Source organism: Mustela putorius, unplaced genomic scaffold (genome assembly GCF_011764305.1).
Source record: "Mustela putorius furo isolate JIRA1106 unplaced genomic scaffold, ASM1176430v1.1 tig00003853_pilon_pilon_pilon, whole genome shotgun sequence".
NCBI lineage: Eukaryota > Metazoa > Chordata > Mammalia > Carnivora > Mustelidae > Mustela > Mustela putorius.
The window spans coordinates 30,694,303-30,716,952 of record NW_025422005.1 but is presented as its reverse complement, the minus strand read 5'-3'; the positions used below and the strand labels follow the sequence as shown (position 1 = coordinate 30,716,952).

At 37.9% G+C, this 22,650-nt stretch overlaps 1 protein-coding gene across 1 annotated transcript in view; it reads right to left on the bottom strand.

The window, feature by feature from the left end:
- Window positions 1–1,019: 1,019 nt before the first annotated feature.
- Window positions 1,020–22,650, bottom strand: part of RLF (RLF zinc finger) — a 95,527-nt gene continuing 73,896 nt past the window's right edge. Inside the window, exons 7-8 of the mRNA XM_004740683.3 lie at window positions 11,865–12,006; window positions 1,020–6,145 (exon numbers count right to left, since the gene is read on the bottom strand). Coding sequence (XP_004740740.1) covers window positions 1,502–6,145; window positions 11,865–12,006 — 4,786 coding nt within the window. The 3' untranslated portion in view covers window positions 1,020–1,501. The remainder of the gene's footprint in view (window positions 6,146–11,864; window positions 12,007–22,650) is intronic.

The window sequence follows — 22,650 nt, the reverse complement described above, 5'->3', positions numbered from 1 at the left end:
TTCCTTAAGAGCCAACAAAACAAAAGAACAAGGTTTAAGAGTCAGAGAAAAGATCTTAAAATCCTAACCACGGACATGAAAAGGGATGTTAGGAGTGTCTGAATCACTTCACTGCTAGCTAATGAAAGTGACTGAGAATCTCACAAGAACAGAGAATAAAGCTGCCGTTATTTGTAAGAACACACTGCTTTCTTTGTCAGCAGACATACATGGCTTACAATCCACTGAGGCTCAACACATCCAAAGACCAAGCTCATCTTGGCTTTCCATCCTCTTCCCCAAATTCATTTCCACATTCTGAATTTCCTCCTCAGTTGGATGCCATCACTACCAAATCGTTGTCTTCCTCAAAGTATTTTTTTCACCTACCAAGGCCCAGCAACCCTTTCTTTAAATTTCTGTTTCATCTCCTCTTTTCTTGTTCTGCAGCTGTTAGTATAAAGCCTCATCACATTTGCCTCTCATACTTTAACAGTCTTAGTATCGGTTTCCATTCTCAGCCCCTCAAATCATGCTCGTGATCTACAAATTATTAATTTAACATTATTAAAGTTATATTATGTTATTTTGTTCAAATCCTTCAAAGGCTCTCAGCTGCCTGTGGACTCAGGTCCAAACTCCTTAGCATTCATGGTGGGCTAGCTCTGTAATAATCTCATCACCTCAGCGCTCCCCTTTCACTGAAGCCTATCAAATTCTTTGTAGTTCCCTGGAAACGTGATTGCAACCATCTATGCCCATCATGTTATGCTTTCTATCCAGACAACTTTTCTTCTACCTGAACAACTCCTGGACATCCTCTTTTGGGGGTTACCTTGACTCCCAGAGCTAATTCCTCAATTTCAGTATTTTCTTTGCACAAAAAATTTTAAGGTAATAGTCATTCAGAAAGAAGCTTGATCTAAGTGGTTTGGTTAATAAAAACAAAAAACTAGTGGGGCAAAATACTAGTGCACGTTCCAGAAAATACAAGTGCAGTTTATGTATGGCATGAAAACTCATTATGAGTAAACAAGAAATGGGTGAAAAATTGTAATTTATTGAAACTCAACTCAAAAAATATAAGATGCTGTAGTGTACAATATATTACACAAAGCACCCTCAGGTGCACATTCAAGTCAAGTAAGAACTCCATATCCCTTTCCCTAGCCCTCCCACCCTGGGATCTTAGTATTTGTTCCATATACAATCATGCACACTTAATTTGAAAAAGGAAGCCCCAATATATTTTGATGTATTAATTAGCACCAAACAAGAGTACAGTTCCATTTTTTTAATAAACAAACAAACAACAAAAAAAAAAAAACCCCAATCAATAAACCAACTGGAGAGCTAATGGACTCAGCCAATACTGCTGACATAGATATTATACATTCATGTAAATACACAGCCTATTCTACCCTAAACAACGGTGTGGCTGGTTCTCAGCCTTTGTTCAAGTTGGCAATTGTCCCCATGTTGCAGTGTTGGAGCCAGTCTGTTTCTAAAACAAAATTGCTATTTAGGAACTTCCTACACAAAGCTCATCTGTCTTTTTTGTTGGAAACAAGTCTAAAATTGGTGTGGAAAACTTAGATCTTTCAAGGACAACCACTGGCCGAAGATAATGAAGCTGTTTTAAGGCAAGCTCTCCACAGTCTGTTAATGCTTTGTCCAATACAACCCTCAGGTTTTCCAAGGAAGGAACTGCTGCTGTCTCAGCTACTATCAAAGGTGGGATTGCAGTCAGGTTCTCATGAATTGCAGAGTCATTGGAAGAATGAGGTATGTCAACTTCAGGGTCATTGTCATTCACCATATTATTTGCCATAACACTCCCTGTTAAGTCATTACTGGGTTGTGAAGAATTACTTAATGTTAAGTGCTCCGAAGGCTCCCAATCATCAAAATCATCTTCCTTCTCTTCACTTTCCTGAATAAATTTCAGAAATGAAGATTCAAATCCCATAGGTTTATAAGTCTTCAAATCAAATGACCTGGGCTGTGGATGCTTCCTAAAATTCTCTTTTGGGACATGGGTTGAATTTTTTACAGTGTTTTCTTGCCCTGAACTTTGCTGCCCAGTTTCAGAGTCTTTGATCCTTGGTAAAGGCAGCTGGAAACTTGTGAAGTAAGTCCCACTTTCAGTCCCACTAGGATTAGGTATGGAATTTTCTATTTTACAAGGAGGAGGCTGAACTATATTACATTGTTCCAAAGAAGTGGTTTCTGAACTATGATTACATTTCAAAGTTCCTCTGTAGAGCAGATTATCTGCATCAAACACTGGTTTGCTTTCTGTACATCCTTTCTGACCTCCTTCCCTTTCGCCTGGATGAAGGGAATCCGTGTTCTGCGCAGGCACGCTGTCACCTGGGGAATGGCTGTGCTTTGTGTGCTCTGATTCACAGCTATTTTCTTCTTTCTTTATATAGGGCTCTGCTTCAGAAGGGGGCTCCTCCTTAATTTTGGTACCATACTTAACACAGACAACAAGATTTTCCATCTGTTGCTCTAAATAGGCACTACTCATCTGATGGGTACGTTTATAATGCCTCACTATGCTGCTCTCCAGCTTCACCACAGATAAGCATCCCTGAACCATGCAGGGATACTGTGTATGCTCAGACTGCTCCACACACATATGAAGGGCTTCAGCTCTTGTTTTAAAACTAATTGGTGCCTTCTTTTCTTTGATTAAACTACATTTTTTAGCCTTAGCATTAAACGATCTCCTGGTAGTCTGATGTCCATGCCCTTGAGCGAGCGCCGTCGGACACACCTTTTCACTCCTTAGTAGCCTTTCATTTGCCACTTTCTGGCTTCTAAACAGATCATCATAATAGTCCTTATGTCGGTAATATACGTGTTGAGAATAATTACTGCGATGGGTGAAAATCTGACCACAGCCATTAAGATCACAATGAATTTCATAATCTGAATGTATTTCTCCTTCAATATTATGCTGTTCCATCAAGTGGTGCTTCAACTTGCTGAACGTATAAAAAACAGCAGGGCACTGAGGCTGGTTACAGGAAAACCTTGCTGCAGATTCAGCTTCGGAAAGCACTTTAGGCTCTTCGATATGGTCTAGGTTATGAGAGTCACTACAGTGCTTAGCAAGAGCTTTGGAACATAGGAAGCGTTTGTTACATTCCTTGTATTTGCAAGCAAATATCTTTTTACATTTGACAAGTTCCCTTTTGGTTCTTGCTTTGTCTTTCTCTAAACACAATTGTTCTTTGTTGTACTGATGTACAGTTCTGTAATGACGAATCAAGCCTTTAAGATTGGTGAATGAGGAATTGCAAGTTTTATGGATACAATGGAATGGTTTGTGGTATTTATTCAAAATATAGCAGAGATTTCCTTTAGCAACAGTTCTCCTGCTACCTCGTCCCTCTCGTCCTTCTCGTTCTTCTCTATGGCCACCTATTGGTGATGAAATATCAGAGGTCTTACTTTCTGTTTCTTCACAGGATGACTCCAAATCTGTTTCTGAACTGCATTCATCCTTTTTAGAGTGACAGTGTGGCTTCTCAGAATTACTGCTGGGATCACCGCCAAGTTCTGTGGAGCAATCACTTTTCAATCTATCTACTGAGCATGGGCCTTCATGATCACATTTTTCATTATCTAATAGTTTGTGAGTTACTCTGTCACTGCCAATTTGATGTTTATTTTTATAATGAATCCTAAGGTGTGTTTTTCTTGTAAATGACCTTTGGCAAATATGACACTGGAATGGGGAATACCGATGTTGAAACATGGTTAACTGAAGGACTTTTTCTTTTGAATAATTGTGTTTTTTAAGATAATGCATTAACAAAGCCTCTCTGGTCACAAATTCATATTTGCATCCTTGAAGCTCACAGAAAAAAGGCTTAGCTGCCAACTGTGCAAGGTACTGACTTGGCATATTCTCATCTTGATTCTGGAAGTTAAGGTCTGAGATAGTAGGTGAAACTGATTGAAGAGACTTAGCACCACTGGATGGGTACCCCTGCAATGACCCTGAGAAAGATCCATGTGTTATTGAGTTTTTCAAGCTTAAATGTTTCAAGCGTAACAAGAGTTCCAACATGGTATCCTCCGTACACGGCCTTTTAGAAGCACAAATGGAGGCTTCTGAGGAATAACCTTGATATTCTCGTTTGCATTTAGTATGGATATTATGATCAAGACCTTCATCTGGAGAGTCACTATTTGTATCTGAGCTGGGTTTAGGTTCTGCATCAAACTTTTCAGTTGTTTGATTATGTTCATTACCCAAACAGGGAAAGAGATCTTTTGTCTTTATCTTTTTGGGTTTGAAATGGTATGGATGAACCTTCCGTAGATGCTTCTGCATCCCTCTTGCATTTTTGTATGTGGACCCACAGCCATCAAAACCACAGGTAAACTTAGTCCCATCAAAACAAACTGCCACATTGGAACATTTTTCTTTTAAACTGGAGGGCATGAAAACTTTCTCATGAGATAATAATATATCCTGCATGGTTTCAGAGTGATCCAGTGTATCAATTAACTCTTCATTCATGGAAGCTGAAGAGCTATGACTTAACTGATCACTAGAATTACTGTCACTGTTTTCTTTCAGATTTTCTGTAGTTTCTATTTGAGAACTAGCTGATCCTGCACAGAAAAGATCCTCCGGTAAATGCGATTTATCAGTTTGGTCAAGTATATGGGGCTGATCAATACAATCTTGCTTTTCACTTGGTGCAGCCTCCTCAAGTTTCACCGATTTCTTCACATCTCCATTTGAACTTTCAACATTATGCATTGAGAGGTGATCCTGGTATTCAATTTTGGAATAATAGAACTTTTTACAGCCAACAAAGTTGCATGTGTAAGATGCATCCCGAAAGTGTTGTGCTTCATGGTGGTAAAGCTGTCCCAAGTCACTGAAAACAATATTACAGCCATTTAATTCACATTTATAACGCAGATCATCATGTTTTTGTTTATGGTTAAGTAGTTCATTCACTGATCCAAACCTTGCATAGCAATCTATAGATACACACATATATGGTTGAGGACCACAATGCACTTGTTCATGCTCCCGCAGGTGAAAAGCAGACATGAAATGTCGTCGACAGTAAGTACACTTCTCTCTTCTGTTTTTCATATCCAAGTAGTGCTTGGCATTTTCATCATTATTTTGGTGTTCAGCTTTAAGATGCACACTTAAGTATTTAAATTGCTTAAATACACGGGAACAGTCTGTGCCAGGACATGGGTACAAATCTCTGTCTTGCAGGTGGCAATCTTCTAATTTGCTGAATGTGACATATTCATGAGACTCTCCTTTGGCTTGTTCATCTAACGACTGGTTTTGCTCCAGGGTTGCAGAGGGGCTCTTGGGACAAATTCCTTTTTGAGAGCTTTTTAACAGTAATTTCTTTCTAGAGCGGTCCCTTCTGCTTGGTGGCATTTTAACATGTTCCATCACATGAGGAACAAATATTTCTTTTCTCTTGAATTTTTTAATACAAACTGGACAGGTATAAATTCCATCCTCCATATGCATCTTAGAATGATGAAGAATCCTGGCCTCTATACATTCCCGCTTACATAACAAACAAAAAAATTTATACTGAAGCCACCGCTGGTATCTTTCAGAAGAACCAATGGGTTTTTTATCTCTTTTCTCCTTATGCTGATCTGTCAAATCTCTTCTTCTATACTGTTTGTCTTCTTTACCTTCCTCATAGTCACTGAGAAATGACTCTAAAACATCTGTGTCATTAATTGATATTTCATAGCCACTTAGATCATCATCAGAATCGGAGGCTTCTTGTCCGAGCAGTTGGTGGCAGTGTCGTTTTAAAGTTTTCCAGTCCCAAAATTCAGGATCAAAAGGCCAGTGGGCCTTTAAAGCTAGTAAGAGCTCACATCGGAGAGAATTTGGAACTGGTGCATTTTCTTCATCAAATTTTTGATCTGGCTGCAAATACAGTTCTTCCAACATATTGAATCCATCCAAACTGGGTTCAATTAAGAATTCTGTAAGCTGACAGGCTCGTCTGACTTCTAAATCTTCCGGTAAAAGACAAGCAATTGTTTTACAGACTGATGCCTTCATTTCTTCATCCTCACTTGATCTGAGTTGAAGAGCTCTGACACATAGTAAAATTGACACCCCAAGACCAGCATCTTGTGCCTATAAAGAAAAACGGGAGGAGAGGAGAGGGGAGTTACTATTCTTTTTCATTACGGAAATATTGCGTAACTTTCACTAGTAAGACATATGCATCTCAAAGCTTTTAGAATTCTTAAATTTATCTTTAATCTTTCTTCCTGCAAGTTACATTTAGATCCTTCCTTGTCTCAACATGCAAAGGACTGGATTAAATGTTACAACCATGAACAGTTACAATGTACATTTATAGAATGTCCAACTTTATAAGACACTGCATACCAAAGCAATCTCTAACCCTTAAGGAATATATGTCAAATGTATAAACAATAAAGTACATGAACTCAAAGGAACTCAGGATAAATAAAGTCACTGAAGGATTCAAAAAAGAACTGTCTTAAGCTCGTTAGGAAGAACAGGGCTTAAATGGGTATAAGAGGAAATACCCGTATAAAAGGGAGTTTGGGAATCAATTCGATTGAAGAAACACATGTGTAATGAACAGCTGGGTATTTTCAAAATCTTAAGGCTAAAATAAATGATTCTCCCAATTTCCTCCCCCACCTTTTTTTTTTTTTAAAGAGAGGGGGAAGGGGCACAGCGAGGGAGAGAATCTTAAGCAGGTTCCATGCCCAGCATCCAGCCCAATGTGGGGCTGGGTCTCACAAACCCTGAGATCATGACCTGAGCTAAAATCAAGAGCCCGATGTTTGACTGAGCCACCCAAGGGCACCTCCGCATTTTCTCCTAAAGAAATTAGTACTTTAGTACTAATTAGCTATAGGTGTAATGTATTTCAGCTTCCATGGGGAAAACAACAGAAATTTAAAAATCTGTCTATAGCAACAGGTTCTCAGAACCAATCAAAAATCAGGAAAAAGATCTGGTCATGTGATAAAATGCTAGTGCATACTAACAACTTATGTGAGAGGCTGAAATAGAATGTGGAAATATTATAAACAAAGACAAGTGGAATTATATGGCCGAGTGGCTTAAAATACTTGAGCATAACAAAGTTTTTAAAAAAGTAACCTCAAACAAACAAATAAAAAAGGAATCTCTATGCCCAAAGCGGCGGTCTAATTCACAACCCTGAGATCGAGACTCGCATGCTCTACCAACGGAGCCAGCCAGGTGCCCCAAGAGCACAGAATTTTCAGTCAGACTTTGAAGGCCTTTGAACCCCAGCTTCAATGCAGTGACAAGTTCTTAACTCCCAAGCTGTTGCTGCCTCATCTATAAAATGCTAACAGCAGTGATAATATCAGATTTTCCTCCTAACATTATTCTAAAAATGAAGTAAGATAATATAATTACTACATTGTTAGCACATCTTAAGTATTCATCAGAATACTATGTAAAATGACTGAGGGGACGCCTGGGTGGCTCAGTTGGTTAAGCAGCTGCCTTCAGCTCAGGTCATGATCCCAGCGTCCTGGGATCGAGTCCCACATCGGGCTCCTTGCTCCGCAGGGAGCCTGCTTCTCCCTCTGACTCTGCCTGCCATTCTGTCTGCCTGTGCTCGCTCTCGCTCGCTCTCGCTTGCTCTCTCTCTGACAAATAAATAAATAAAATCCTTAAAAAAAAAAAAATTAAAAAAAAAAATAAAAAAATAAAATGACTGAGGATAAGTTCTACTGTTCAAACTGGTCATCAATTTGTTAAGCAATTATTCTGTGTTGGGCACCATTCCAAATTCTAGGAACACAAAGAAACAACTATCATCAATTTATAGAACCCTTACTACATTCTAGGTACTATTCCAAATACTTTTTTTCATATATTATCCCCATTTTTTATTTTTTTTTTAAGATTTTATTTATTTATTTGACAGGCAGAGATCACAAGTAGGCAGAGAGGCAGGCAGAGAGAGAGAGGAGGAAGCAGGCTCCCCACTGAGCAGAGAGCCCGATGCGGGGCTCGATCCCAGGACCCTGGGATCATGACCTGAGCCGAAGGCAGAGGCTTTAACCCACTGAGCCACCCAGGTGCCCCTATTATCCCCATTTTATAGATGAAGAAACCATGGCTCATCATGTTAATTGCCCAAAATCACCAAGTAGTGAGCAGAGGAAAAAGGATTTAAACTTAAAGCAATCTTTGTGCATGACCTCAGTTCTTAACCACTTTATAGCCAGTAAGAATTCCAAAGGTTACCTAACATGGCTATAATCTATGTTCTCTGTATATAATATGCCACACCACTCTTATTCAGCTACCTGGTTTAAAATCAATTTAGTCATGTCCATCAATGCCTTCAAAATTCAGCTCCATATTCCATATCCTAATTCTAATTTATTCATCACTCTTTTAACAAGTAACTTCTTGTTATAACTATTCAGAACGGATAACAGTGTTTTTAGACTGTTTTTTGAAAAGTGCTTAGCGATTTCATAGATTTTACCATTTCAAACAAATTTGGCTATTTAAGAAAGAATGGGCATTCTTGGGGCACCTGGGTGGCTCAGTGGGTTGGGCCACTGCCTTCAGCTCAGGTCATGATCTCGGGGTCCTGGGATAGAGCCCCACATCGGGCTCTCTGCTCAGCAGGGAGCCTGCTTCCCCCCCCCTCTCTGCCTGCCTCTATGCCTACTTGTGATCTCTCTCTGTCAAATAAATAAATAAAATCTTTAAAAAGAAAGAAAGAAAGAAAGAAAGAATGGGCATTCTTTGCTGTTTATCTTCGTCTTCCAATTTATTAAATAATAACTTGTTGAGAACCTATGAGTTATTTTAAAACTTATCAGACCCTCCAAGTCCCCTGTGCTCTGATTTAGAAGTGATAATCTTCTATCACATTATGCAATTTGTCTAAAGACCTATGGCCAGTCTTCACTATGCTACAAACTAGGTTTATGATCCTTACAAGTCACACACCTCCAATTTTCAACCTCATCATTACTAAAGAGAAGGAATTAAACTAGACAAAGTCTTGTTTTGCAAACAGTAAGCACCGCATGTTCCACCATAAAGGGCCCATATGGCCAAATAAACTGGATTCAAGATGATCCCTCTTCTTGTTACTTTCATTTCAAAATATAACCTCATCTACATCCATTCTGTTATACTATTTTTAAAGTCTAACAATTCCAAGCACCTTTTGGTTTGTTTTTAAAGTAGGCTCCATGCCTAGTGTGGAGCCCAACTTGGGGCCTGAACTCATGACTTTGAGATTAAGACCTAAACTGACCTAAGAGTCAGATGCTTAACCAACTGAGCCACCCAGGTGCCCCAATTCTAAGCACCTTTATGTGATGATCTGGTATAAGCTCTTTATAGAAAATGGAAGCCCAGAAAATAAAGAGGTACTATTATAAAGCCCTCGCCATTATATACTCACAGTTGCCTCCTCCAAGAGGCCTAAACTCCACACAACCTTTTTAGCATCATTAACATATTCCATTCCAAGGGGTATGTCACTGGTTACTAGTTATCTCCCAATATCCTCTCCCCTCTTTTGCTACAAAAACAGAATGCCTGCTTTCTATCTGGTTACAAAATAATCTGAAATAATAAACATTATCTCCTCTCCCTTGCAGATACATATGGCCATGTGTATGTGTATTGGAGGGAGTGAGGAAAAGATGTATCATAGTGTGGTTTGTGTGGTTTACCCCTCTCTCCTCATCCCCTGCCACTGTGCTATCTAGAATGGAGACATGATACCTAGGATTAGAATATATAGGTCTTAGAATGAGATGGAAACTGTGTTGATGGCAGACAGACAAAAAAAACCCTGGCTTTCTGCCATTAAAAGCATCCTTGGCCTGTCTGCCTAGATTATCTACCTATATGAGAGGGGTAGAAACTTCCATCTTCTTTAGACCACTATTATTGTGGGATATCTACCATTCATTACAGAACTAGATCTTAATTGCAATAGGTTAGATCATCTCTACAAACCTAGAGGCAAGTCTCTTAATTTGAAAGTAATTCTACACTTACTCCCCCTTCTACCTACCAGTCCACATCTTTTCTACCATTCAGGCTACTTACCATAATGATTATAGTGGAAAGTACCCTAAGACTAGGATTAAAGAGAAATGGGTTCTGGTTATGCAAGTAGATAGCAAGTTCCTTAGCCTGTGTCAGAAACCCATTTTCCCTAGTCCTCAAGTAGCTTTCCCATTCTCTGTGGTTCCTCATGGCAAGCAGAATTCTAAGATGACCCCAAGTAACCCTCACCTTTGAATGATCTCCTCAAGTTTAAGTGGATCCTGTAAATATGATACCCATTCCTATGATTATGTCATATGGCAAAAAGGACCATGCAGGTGTAATTAAGGTCCCAAGTGAGTTGATCTTTAAAACAGGTGCATTACTTAGGGGGGCCTGACCTAAACATTTAAGGTCTTTAAATCTAGGCCTGGAAGTCAGATTTAGAGAAGGTCAGATTCGAATTAGGAGAATTCCTTGTACCTCTGCTGGCTTAAAATGCAGGGAGGCTTCTAGTAGCTGAAAACAATGTGGCTGACAGGCAGCAAAAAATTAAGGACCTTAGTCCTACAATCGAAAGAAACTGAATTCTGTCAGCAGTAAGAATGAAGTTAGAAGCGGATTTTCTACAAAGCTTCTAGGTAAGAAAACAATCTGGCCAACACCCTGATTTCACCTTTGTGATACTCTGAGCAGCAAACCTTGCCACACCGTGCTACACTGTGTCATACAAAACTGCAGCTAACAATTGTGTGTTGTCTTAAGTACTAAGTTTGTGGTAATTTCTTAAGAAGCAATAAAAAAAACTAATACTTTCCTTAAAGATTACAAAACTTTTAAAATACCAGTTCTAAAACTAATTTTTAAAATATAATTATTTGTACATGTTGTTTCTGTGATAGGAGATACAACTGCATTCACAGTGATTAGAAATAATTGCCACCTAACTTATCTGACCACAAATTTGCTCTTAATGTTTTACCTTTTTCTGTCTTCACCGGAGAAGACCAGAACAACATATTTCAAATAAAGTATAGGATACAGATGTTTACAACATTAAAGGAGGCAGGATGTATCAAAATATAACTGTGCCTTGACTTCAGTATAAATAATCCTTGGATGTTGTCAAAGAAGTAACCCATAAAACATATCCATTAGCCACTACAGATATGGGTATACTGAGAGCTCAGTCATGAGCAGATACTAAAAACAACATAAAAATAGAGCACAGGAGAAGATTCATCCTGAATCTCCAGGCTGGTAGTCTTAATACAATACATATATAGGGCTGACCTCAAAACACAAGGCTTTATATATAGCACTTTATTTCTCTTCAGGAAATAAATATTTGCTTTTGATTTAAACCAAAGTTTATAATTTGTACAAAATTAACTCTGGAACTGTTCTATTATTTTAAAAGTTAGAAAATGTATCACTCCATTCTTAAGGAAAATATTAAAAATCCAATTATATTTTCATTTATGAAAAATTATTTTAATAGGCAAACATGCCTCCATAAAAAACAGAAAATTGTTCTAGTAAAAGTAGATATAGGGTAACTGAGGTGACAGCCCCAAAACATAACCTTCCTTTCCTACAATGGTCACCTCAAATCACTATTTTCCATTAAGAACAGCTGTGAATCCCAGAAGATCAATATGCAGAAATGGGTAGGTATGTCCAATTCCAGATCTTATTAAAGCCCATTATTTCTCATTTTCCCTCATCTAAGAGGAGCTGCCTGAGAAGTTATCTCCCCACTCATTTCTTCATTTCAGGACAATCATAAAAAAGCAAAATTACTCACTTCAGTTTGTATAACTCTAATCAGGCAAAATAAATGCTGCTGTGTTTTAGCTATGACACCAAATTGACGACAGCGCTCCAAAAAAGTGTCTAAAGAAGGGTCAATTCTTCTTTGCAGTTTACTCCAAAAGAGAGTCAATTCCCTATAAAAAGAAAGATTAAGGTAAAACATTTAAAGTAACTGGTATTTGCTGTCCACCTCCCCACCCCATTCTTGTGTTCTGTTTATTTATAAAAATAAGTTAATAGCAATCAAAATCTAAGAGGGGGGAGGAAGCTATTATTATTCCCTATTTGTGTCCTCTCAAACTGGTAAAATTGCTGAGAATCCTCCCTGAAAATTCCACCACTTCTTTCTTCTTTGTGGCGGGGAAAAGTAAAAACAACAAAGACTACTCCCTTTATGTTGACATTTTTTTTTTTTAAGTGGGCTCCACACTAGGCTAGGCGTAGAGCCCAAAAAGGGGCCCAAACTTACAATCCTGAGGTCAAGACCTGAGCTGAGACCAAGAGTCAGATACTCAACCGACTGAGCCACCCAAGCGCCCCTTTATGTTGACATTTTAAAACACTTAGATCCCACTGTGTTCCAAAAGATTTTACCCCTTACACTGGTAATTATATTGACTGAATTAAACCTTATCCTAATGGGCAGGGATCATCAGATATCCCTACAGTGCTAAGAAAATATACACAACTAATAAATATCCTAACAGTACACTTCTCCACACTGATCTCCTGCTCCTTTCCAGCTCTAAAATGTTATGATGCTACTTAGGCATGTACTTGGGGATGTTTAAATATTACTAATACAGTTAGTAAAACTGCATTCTTGGAAATGGCTAAAATACAAGAATCCTACAAATATTCATTAATGGAAACAAAAGGTTGGAAAGATTAAATTAATTAAAAGCACTGAATGGGTTAAGAGAATACTCTTAAGGAAAAGCACCAGAAACTCAAAAATGCCTGTGATAAAAATGCTAATATGAATGTGAAATATGAATGCAAGGTAAGTTACTTAGTAAAACCAAAGAAAGAATGTTATCACTTAAAAAAAAAGGGACTTTTTTTGTGTGCTCTAATATCTACTGGGTAATATTTGTTAAATAATTTTCATTAAAAAAGTATTATTTTCACAAGCCAGTTTTAGAACACTAATATCTTACTGCTGTTAAAACACTATTCTAGGAAGCTGGGCACAAATACAATGCTTAACAAATGAATATATATCTTTTTATAACAGAAAATAAACATATTTAACAGAACTTATAAAGAGGTAACCTGGATTTTCATATGATGAAATGCTTTTTTTTTTTTTTAAGATTTTATTTATTTATTTGACAGAGATCACAAGTAGGCAGAGAGGCAGGCAGAGAGAGGAGGAAGCAGGCTCCCCGCTGAGCAGAGAGCCCGATGCGGGGCTTGATCCCAGGACCCTGGGATCATGACCTGAACAGAAGGCAGAGGCTTTAACCCACTGAGCCACCCAGGTGCCCCTCATATAATGAAATTCTTACAAACATATAAAACTTGTCTCAAAGACTGAAATGGATATACACCTTAAAAGATGCACGATGAAAGCTTATAATATTTCATAGTGACAAATTTGAGTTGAAATAAATAAAATTAACTTGAAATGCCTTTAAATATTTGTCGTTGGTGACTACTGTTGCTTTCCTAACCAGGAAACTAAAAAGTGAGACAGGTCTCCTTTGAAAATAGCTACTGGCCAGGCAAGTAATTGGGATGGGCCAGGCAAAGTAATTCACTTTTAAACTCACAAGATTGCTTCTTTTAGATATTAAGTGCCTGAGTAATAAAAAGTTTTGAGAAGAGTGCAAAATTCAGAGTAACAAAGGAAACAGAATTATACATGCTCAGGGATAAATAGGAGTTCAATCAAAATATATGTATAAAATAAATCCTATCTGAGAAGAACAAAATTACCAAAACCAGTAAAAATCTGATTATGAAGAGAAAAAAATAAGGAATACCTAGGATCTAAAATTCATCAACCAGCTAGAGGTTTAAAGTTAGGCAAATCTGATAAACTGTTAAGTAAAGCTGAGAATTAAAGTCTCTCAAATACTTTTTCTTTTCTTTTCTTTTTTTTTTTTAAAAGATTCTATTTATTTATTTAACAGAGATCACAAGCAGGCAGAGAGACAAGCAGAGAGAGAAAGGAGGAAGCAGGCCCGATGCGGGGCTCAATCCCAGGATTCTGGGATCATGACCTGAGCCAAAGGCAGAGGCTTTAACCCACTGAGCGACCCAGGCGCCCCTCAAATAATTTTTCTTAAGATTTTTTGATTTTAGGGAGGAGAAGCAGAGGAAGAGAGAGAGAGACTCTCAAGTAGACTCCCTGCTGAGCAAAGAGCCCACCATGGGGCTTGATCCCATGACCAAAAATGACTTGTGAGCCAAAATCAAAAGTTGGATGCTTAAACAACTGAGCCACTCAAGTGTCTGCCTTCAGCTCAGGTCACGATCTCAAGGTCCTGGGACTGAACCCAGCACCAGGCTCCCTGCTCAGCAGGGGGTCTTCTTCTCTCTCTGCACCCCACCCCATCCCCACTTGTGTGTGCTCTTTCTCCAACTCCAATAAATACATTTTTAATAAAATAAATCAGTATGTCTAGGGCTTGATTTATTCCAAATTAAATATTTTTTAAAATTATTTTTATTAACATATAATGTATTATTTGCCCCAGGGATACAGGTCTGTGAATTATCAGGCTTAAACATTTCACAGCACTCGCAATAGGACAACCCTCCCCAATGTTCATAACCCAACCACCCTCCTCCTACCCTTCCACCCCCCAGCAACCCTCAGTTTGTTTTGTGAGATTAAGAGTTTCCTATGGTTTGTCTCCCTCCCGATCCCATCTTGTTTCATTTTTTCCTTCCCTACCCCCACAAACCCCTGCCCTGCCTCTCAAATTCTTATCAGAGAGATTATATGGTAATTGTCTTTCTCTGACTGACTTATTTCGCTTAGCATAATAACCTCTAGTTCCATCCACATTGTTGCAAATGGCAAGATTTCAGGGTTTTTTTGATGGCTGCATAGTCTTCCATCGTATGTATATACAACCACTTCTTTATCCATTCTTCTGCTGATGGACATCTAGGCTCTTTCCATAGTTTGGCTATTGTGGACGTTGCTGCTCTAAACATTTGGGTGCATGTGCCCTTTCAGATCACTTCAATTGTAACCTCGTGATAAATACAGAGTAGTGCAATTGCTAGGTCGTAAAGTAGCTCTATTTTCAACTTTTTGAGGAAACTCTATACTGTTTTCCAGAGCGGCTGCACCAGCTTGCATTCCTGCCAACTTTGTAGGAGAGTTCCCCTTTCTCTGCATCCTCGTCAACATCTGTCATTTTGTCCTGACTTGTTAATTTTAGCCATTCTGACTGGCATGAGGTGATATCTCATTGTGGTTTTGATTAAATATTTCAAGCTATAGTTATCTTAAATCCAAATAACCATGACCAAAAAAGGTCATCTTTATCATGTATTTTGTTTTTATACATTATTTACACAATTACAATTCAATAATTTAGAACTGCTATTACCCACCCAAACATATAAACTTGCCTGAATGAAACCAAAACAAACAGTGTATTATTCCTAAAAATGCTACGATGCCATCCATTCAAATCTGCACACTAGAAGACTGAAACCACCAATAAACAGTAACTCAGCCTGCTGGATCGTATATGCAGCACTAGGAAGGACAAACACTTCTTCAATTACCACACTCACATGATTTTAAAAAATGAATAGTTGTTAAGTAATACACTGAAAATGATTCCACTATATGGATGCTTCTAGTGTTCAGATAATTTATTAACCCAATGCCTCAGATTAGCCCCTTGCCTACCATAAGTCAATAAATTATATAAAAATTCATAAAAACTGGAAAGGAAATTAGTTCTATTAATAGTGGGAAACATATTTTGGCAGAGATCTAGCTACCCAGCAAGAGCTTTAAGCTACACTGTGTTATGGCACAACAGGAAGCCCGTGGAGTCCAGCTAGTATGTCACATACCCAGAATTTAGGCATTTGGGGAATAAGGCAAAGAAAACTTTGGAATTAAGGAGTAACCATCCCTAAAGGCGGCTCTTGCAAAAACAGTAGCTGATTCTCATGACCACTTTTTTTTACTCTTTATTTCCAACAAAATTGGGTTAAATGAAACATATATGGACATCTGGTCTTTGACAGGCACTGAGGGCAACATATATGTCGACCCTGGTACATCATAGTGTAAGCTGGGAGAGAACAGGTATGAAATTACATCTGAAAAACACAAATGTACAAAATACAAGATTTAAACTCAGTTCTAAGAAAGCAAAGGTCATGGGCACCTGGGTGGCTCAGTCAGTTAAGAGTCTGCCTTCAGCTAGGGCCATGATCCCAGGGTTCTGGGATCAAGCCCTGCATCACTGGGCTCTCTGCTCAGCGGGGAGCCCGCTCCTCCCACTCCCTCTCCCTCTGTCTCTGCCACTCTGCCTACTTGTGTCCCTCTCTCTTTCTCCCTCTGTGTCAAATGAATTAAAAAAAAAAAAAAAAAGAGGCAAGCAAGCAAAGGTCAACCTATCAAACACTTGCTGCAAGCTTTGTGTGGAGGTTTAAGGTTCATCTGTATGAACTTTATTTTAAAAGCAGCAGTAGTAAAAATAAAGTAAGATTAAAAAAAAAAAAAAGAGAGGGAGGCAAACCACAAGAGACTCCTAACTACAAGGAACAAACTGAGGGTTGCTGGGGGTGGGTGTGGGTAATGATGGGCTTATTAAGGAAGGCACCTGATATATAAACAAGCACTGGGTGTTATAGGCAACTAATGAATCACTAACTTCCAACCCTGAAACTAATAATATACTATATGTTAACTAACTTGAATTTAAATAAAATAAAAAAGTAGCAATAGTAATTACACATCTTTATGCATACTGTCCCATTCAAAAATGGTTATCTTCATTATTTTAGTGGCTGCTCTAACACTACCACTGTAAACAGCTATAAGAAACTCATTCCTCCAACACATCTTTGATTTTTGCAGAGAGCCAAAACTCATTTGGGCCAGGGTTAATGAATAAGCTAAGCAATATACCTTTTGAAATCAATAATGTGGTGACTGCTATAAAGTAATATATTTTATTGTGGTTTATAAATACCTCTGAACGAAATTTCTCTTTTAAAATATTCTATTCATTTACCTGAGACAGAGAGTGCACGCCAGCACAAGCAGAGGGGAGGGGCAGAAGGAGAGGGAGAAGCAGACTTACCATTGAGCAGGGAGACCAAAATGGGATTCTGGGATCATGACCTGAGCCGAAAGCAGCCAGGCAGGCAGACAAATATACATACATACAATTATTTATTTACAGATTTTACTTATTTGAGAGTGAGAAAGAGAGCACAAGTGAGGGAAGGGGCAGAGGGAGAGGAAGAAGCAGTCTTCCCACTGAGCAAGGAGCCCAATGTGGGGCTCGATCCCAGGATCCCTGAGATCAAGACCCAAGATGAAGGGAGATGCTTAACTGACTGAGCCACCCAGGCACCCCAGTGCATGTTTTTAAAAATAAGTTGACTGTTCAGAAAGGCTAAAATTAACAAGTCAGGAAATGACTTGCTGGCGAGGATGCAGAGAAAGGGGAACCCTCCTACACTGTTGGTGGGAAAGCAAGCTGGTGCAACCACTCTGGAAAACAGCATGGAGGTTCTTCAAAAAGTTGAAAATAGAGTTACCCTATGACCCAGCAACTGCACTACTGGGTATTTACCCTAAAGATACAAACGTAGTGATCTGAAGGGGCATGGGCACCCAAATGTTTATAGCAGCAATGTCCACAACAGCCAAACTATGGAAAGAACCTAGATGTCCATCAACAGATGAATGGATAAAGAAAATATGGCATATATATACAACAGAATACTATGCAGCCATCAAAAGAAATGAAATTTTGCCATTTGCGACAATGTGGGTGGAACTAGAGGGTATTATGCTTAGCGAAGTAAGTCAATCGGAGAAAGACAACTATCATATGATCTCCCTGATATGAGGAAGTGGAGACGCAACATGGGGAGTTGTGGGGGTAGGGAAAGAAAAAATGAAACAAGATGGGATCGGGAGGGAGACAAACCATAAGAAACCCTTAATCTCACAAAACAAACTGAGGGTTGCTGGGGGGAGAGGGGTCAGGAGAGGGTGGTAGGGTTATAGACAATGGGGAGGGTATGTGCTATGGTGAGTGCTGTGACGTGTGTAAACCTGGCGATTCACAGACCTGTACCCCTGGGGCTAAAAATAAATTATATGTTTATAAAAAAATTAAAAAATTAATAAAAAATACAAATAAGTGACTTTTTTGGTCAGATTCCAGTTTTGTCACATTTTTACAAATACCGACTATAAAAAATACCATTTAATTTAAAGAAATTTTCTTTTCTAGACAAATAGTCCTAGTCCATATACCCACTATCTTCAATACAGGAAATTTCTAGCACAACAAAAGAATCTATCCTATCTAAACAGAATTCCTGAGTTTCATTTTCTTTAGTAAAATTCACCATTTTATGTTATAGCTATTCTAATTCCAATGTCCCAAGAACAAAACAAGCACCTATGAAAACAACAAAAGGGTTAAAAAAAAATGCTGCCAAATCTGAAAATTTTAGATCCTATTTTCCTTTGAATTGCTTGGAATAAGCTTACTTTTAACAAAGTGTGAAGTGACTTATATTTTCTTTCCTCTACTCATTACAGCTCCTCAGGAGGCCAATAAAAGGGAAATCCCTGTTAATCCCTTCCTGCTGCAGCAGAGCAGCATTAATCCTAGAGCCACTAACATCCTTGGAAGGGCTAATGTGGCTGAGTGAAGAAAGAAAGAAAAAAAAAGTTATGGGTCACTCTAAAGGGGAAACTCTATCAGGAATATTAAAAGAACTGTGTAACTACAGTTTTAAAATTACTTTGTAATCATGAAAAATCTCAAAGAACCTAAGCTTACACCTAAAGGAGCTATAAAAAGAAGAGAGATCAAAGCCAGTAGACAGAAGGAAATAAAAAAAGATTATAGAAGAAATAAATGAAACAGAAACTAAAGAAAATAAAACAGATCAATGAAACCAGGAGCCAGTTCTTTAAAAAAAAAAAAAATCAACGAAATTGGCACACCTTTAGCTAGACTCATTTAAAAAAGAAAAGGGGGGGGTACAAATAAATCAGAAATGAAAGAAATAACTGACACCACAGAAATACAAAGGATTACAAAAGAATATTATGAAAAACTACCTGCCAATAAATTTGATAACCTAGAAGAAATGGATAAATTCCTAGAAACATATAATCTTCTAAACCCAAATCAGGAAGAAATAGAGAATGTGAATGTCAACAAATAGCAGTGAAACTGAATCAGTAATCAAAAAACTCCTAACAAATGAAAGTCCAAGACCAGATGGCTTCATAGGTGAAATGCCAAACATCTAAAGAACAGTTAGTACCTATTCTTCTTAAACTGTTCCAAAAAACAGAAGAGGATGGAAAGATTACAAATCCATTCTATAAGGCAGGCCAGTGCTACCCCAATACCAACACCAGGCAAAGACACTACACAAAAAGAAAAATACAGGATGGTATCTCTAATGAATAAGGATGCAAGTATCTTCACCAAAATATCAGCAACCAAATTTAACAATACATAAAAAAAAACTACTCACCATGATCAGGTGGTATTTATTCCAGGGATGCAAGGTGATTCGATATTCACAAATCAATCAACAAGATATGTCACATTAATAAGAGGAAGGATAAAAACCATATAATCATCTCAACAGAGGCAGAAAAAGCATGTGACAAAGCAAAATGTCCATTCATGATAAACACTCTGAATGAAGTGGGTTTATTTAGCCAAGAACATACTTCAACATAAAAAATACTATATATGAAAAACCCACAGCAAACATCATACTCAATGGTGAAAAATAGGTACTAACTGTTCTTTAGATGTTTGGCATTTCACCTTAGAGGTTTTCCTCTAAGATCAGGAACATGACAAAGATTCACTACCACCATTTTTATTCAATACAGTACTGAGAGTTCCAGCCACAGCAATTAGACAACAAAAGGAAAAAAAAAGGTATCCAAATCATTACAAATGACATGATACTATATACAGAAAACCCTAAAGACTCCCCTAAAAAACTATCAGAACTGATAAATGAATTCAGTAAAGTCACAGGATATAAAATTAATATATAAAAAATCTGTTGCATTTCTATACATTAATAAAATAGTGGAAAGAAAAACTAAGAAAACAATCCCAATTAACAGTTACACCAAAAAGAACAAAATACATAGGAAAAAACTTAATCAAGGAAGTAAGAGACCTGTACTCTAAAAATTATAGAACAGTAATCAAAGAAATTGAAGACGAAATAAACAAATGGAAAGATCCCATGGTTATGAGTTGGGAAAACCAATTATTATTAAAATGTCCACACTACCTGGGGCACCTTGGTGGCTCAGTTAGTTAAGCATGACTCTTATTTTGGCTCCAGTCACGATCTCAGGGTTCTGAGATTGAGCCCTGTGTCAGGCTCTATGCTGGGTGTGCAACCTGCTTGGGAATTCTCTCTCCCTCTCACTCTGCCCTTCCTCAACCCCTCCCACTCTCTTAAAAAAAAAAAAAGAGTCCATAGTACCCAAAGCAATTTACACATTCAGCGTAATCCCTATTAAAAAACTGATAGCATTTCTCACAGAACTAGAACAAATAATCCTAAAATTTGCATGGAACCACAAAAGAAGGCAAACAGTTAAAGAAGTCTTGAAAAAGAGGAGCAGAGCTAGAGGTATCACAATCCCAGATTTCAAGATCATATTACAAAGCCATAGGAATCAAAACTGTATGATATTGGCACAAAAATCAACACATTATTCAATGGAACAAAATAAAGAACCCAGAAATAAACCTACACTTTCATGGTCAATTAATCTATAACAAAGGAGGCAAGAATATATACACTATGAAAAAAACAATCTCTTCAACAAATGATGTTGGGAAAACCAACAGTTACATGCAAAGAATGAAACTGCACCACTGTCTTAGACCGTATACAAAAATAAACTCAAAATGGATTAAAGACCTAAATGTGAGACTTGAAACCATATAATTCCTAGAAGGAAACATAGACAGTAATCAATCTCTTTGATATCAGCCAGAGAAACATTTTTCTAGATAAATCTCCTTTGGCCAGGGAAACAAAAATAAAATTAAACTACTGAGACTATACCAAAATAAAAAGCTTTTGCACAGTAAAGGAAACCATCAACAAAGTAAAAAGACAAGCTACTGAATGGGAGAAGATATTTAAAGAAATTACACAATGGAACACATACAAAAATAACCCAATTCAAAAATGGGCAGAGGGGATGCCTGGGTGGCTCAGTCAGTTAGGTGTCTGCCTTTGCTCAGTTCATGATCCCAGAGTCCTGGGAATGAGTCCCCATCAGAATCCTTGCTCAGTGGGGAGCCTGCTTCTCCCTTTGCCTGCTGCTCCCCCTGCTTGTGTTCTCTTGCTCTAGCTCTCTCTTTCTTTCTCTGTATCTCTGACACATGAAAAAAAATGGGCAGAGAATACAAAAAGACATTTTTCTAAAGACACACAGATGACCAACAGACACTGAAAAGATGTTCAACATCACTAATCATCAGGGAAAATCAAAACCACAAATGAGGGACGCCTGGGTAGCTCAGTCAAGCTGAGTGTCTGACTCTCAATTTCGGCTCAGGTCATGATATTGGGGTCATGAGGGGGAGCCCAGCACTGGCACCACTCTGGGCATGGAGTCTGCTTAAGATTCCCTCTCTCTCTTCTTCTGCCCCTCCCTTCTGCTTGAGTATTCGCTTAAAATTTTTTAAAAAATAAAATAATAACAAACCCACAATGAGGTACCACCTCACACCTGCCAGAATGGCTAAAATAAAAAACACAAGAAATAACAAGTATTGGCCAGGATGTGGAGAACAAGGAAACTTCAAGCATTGTTGGTAGGAATGTAGGCTGGTGCAACCACTCTGGAAAACAGTTTGGAGGTTCCTCAAAAAATTAAAAATAGAATTACCATATGATCCAGCAGTTCTACTACTATTTACTCAAAAGACACAAAAACACTAATTCAGAAAGATATGTGCACCCCTATGTTCATTACAGCATTATATACCATAGCCAAGATAAGGAGGCAGCCCAATGTCTATCAACAGACAAATGTGTAAGATGTGAGATATATGTAAATATATGATATATATTTTATATAATATACATTTTTTGTAGTATCTATCTATATATAACTTATCCATAAAAAAGAATGAGATTTTGCCATTTGCAACAGTATGGATGGATCTAGAGGGTACAATACAAATCAGGCAGAGAATGACAAATACCATATGACTTAACTCATATGTGGAATTTAAGAAACAAAACAAATGAACAAAGAAAAAAAAGTGGCACATGAAAAAACACTCTTAAATACAGATGATAAACTGGTAGTTACCAGAGGGAAAGTCAAGAGTGGTGATAGGTGAAACAGATGAAGGGGATTAAGACTACACTTATTGTGATGAGCACTGAGTACTGTATAGGAATGTTGAATCATTATACTGTACATCTGAAACTTAAAAAAAAAACACAAAAACCTCTGTAACTTATAACACATCCCATATGTGATTTAATACATTTCTTTGCCCTGAAAACCTAGGTATCATTAGCAG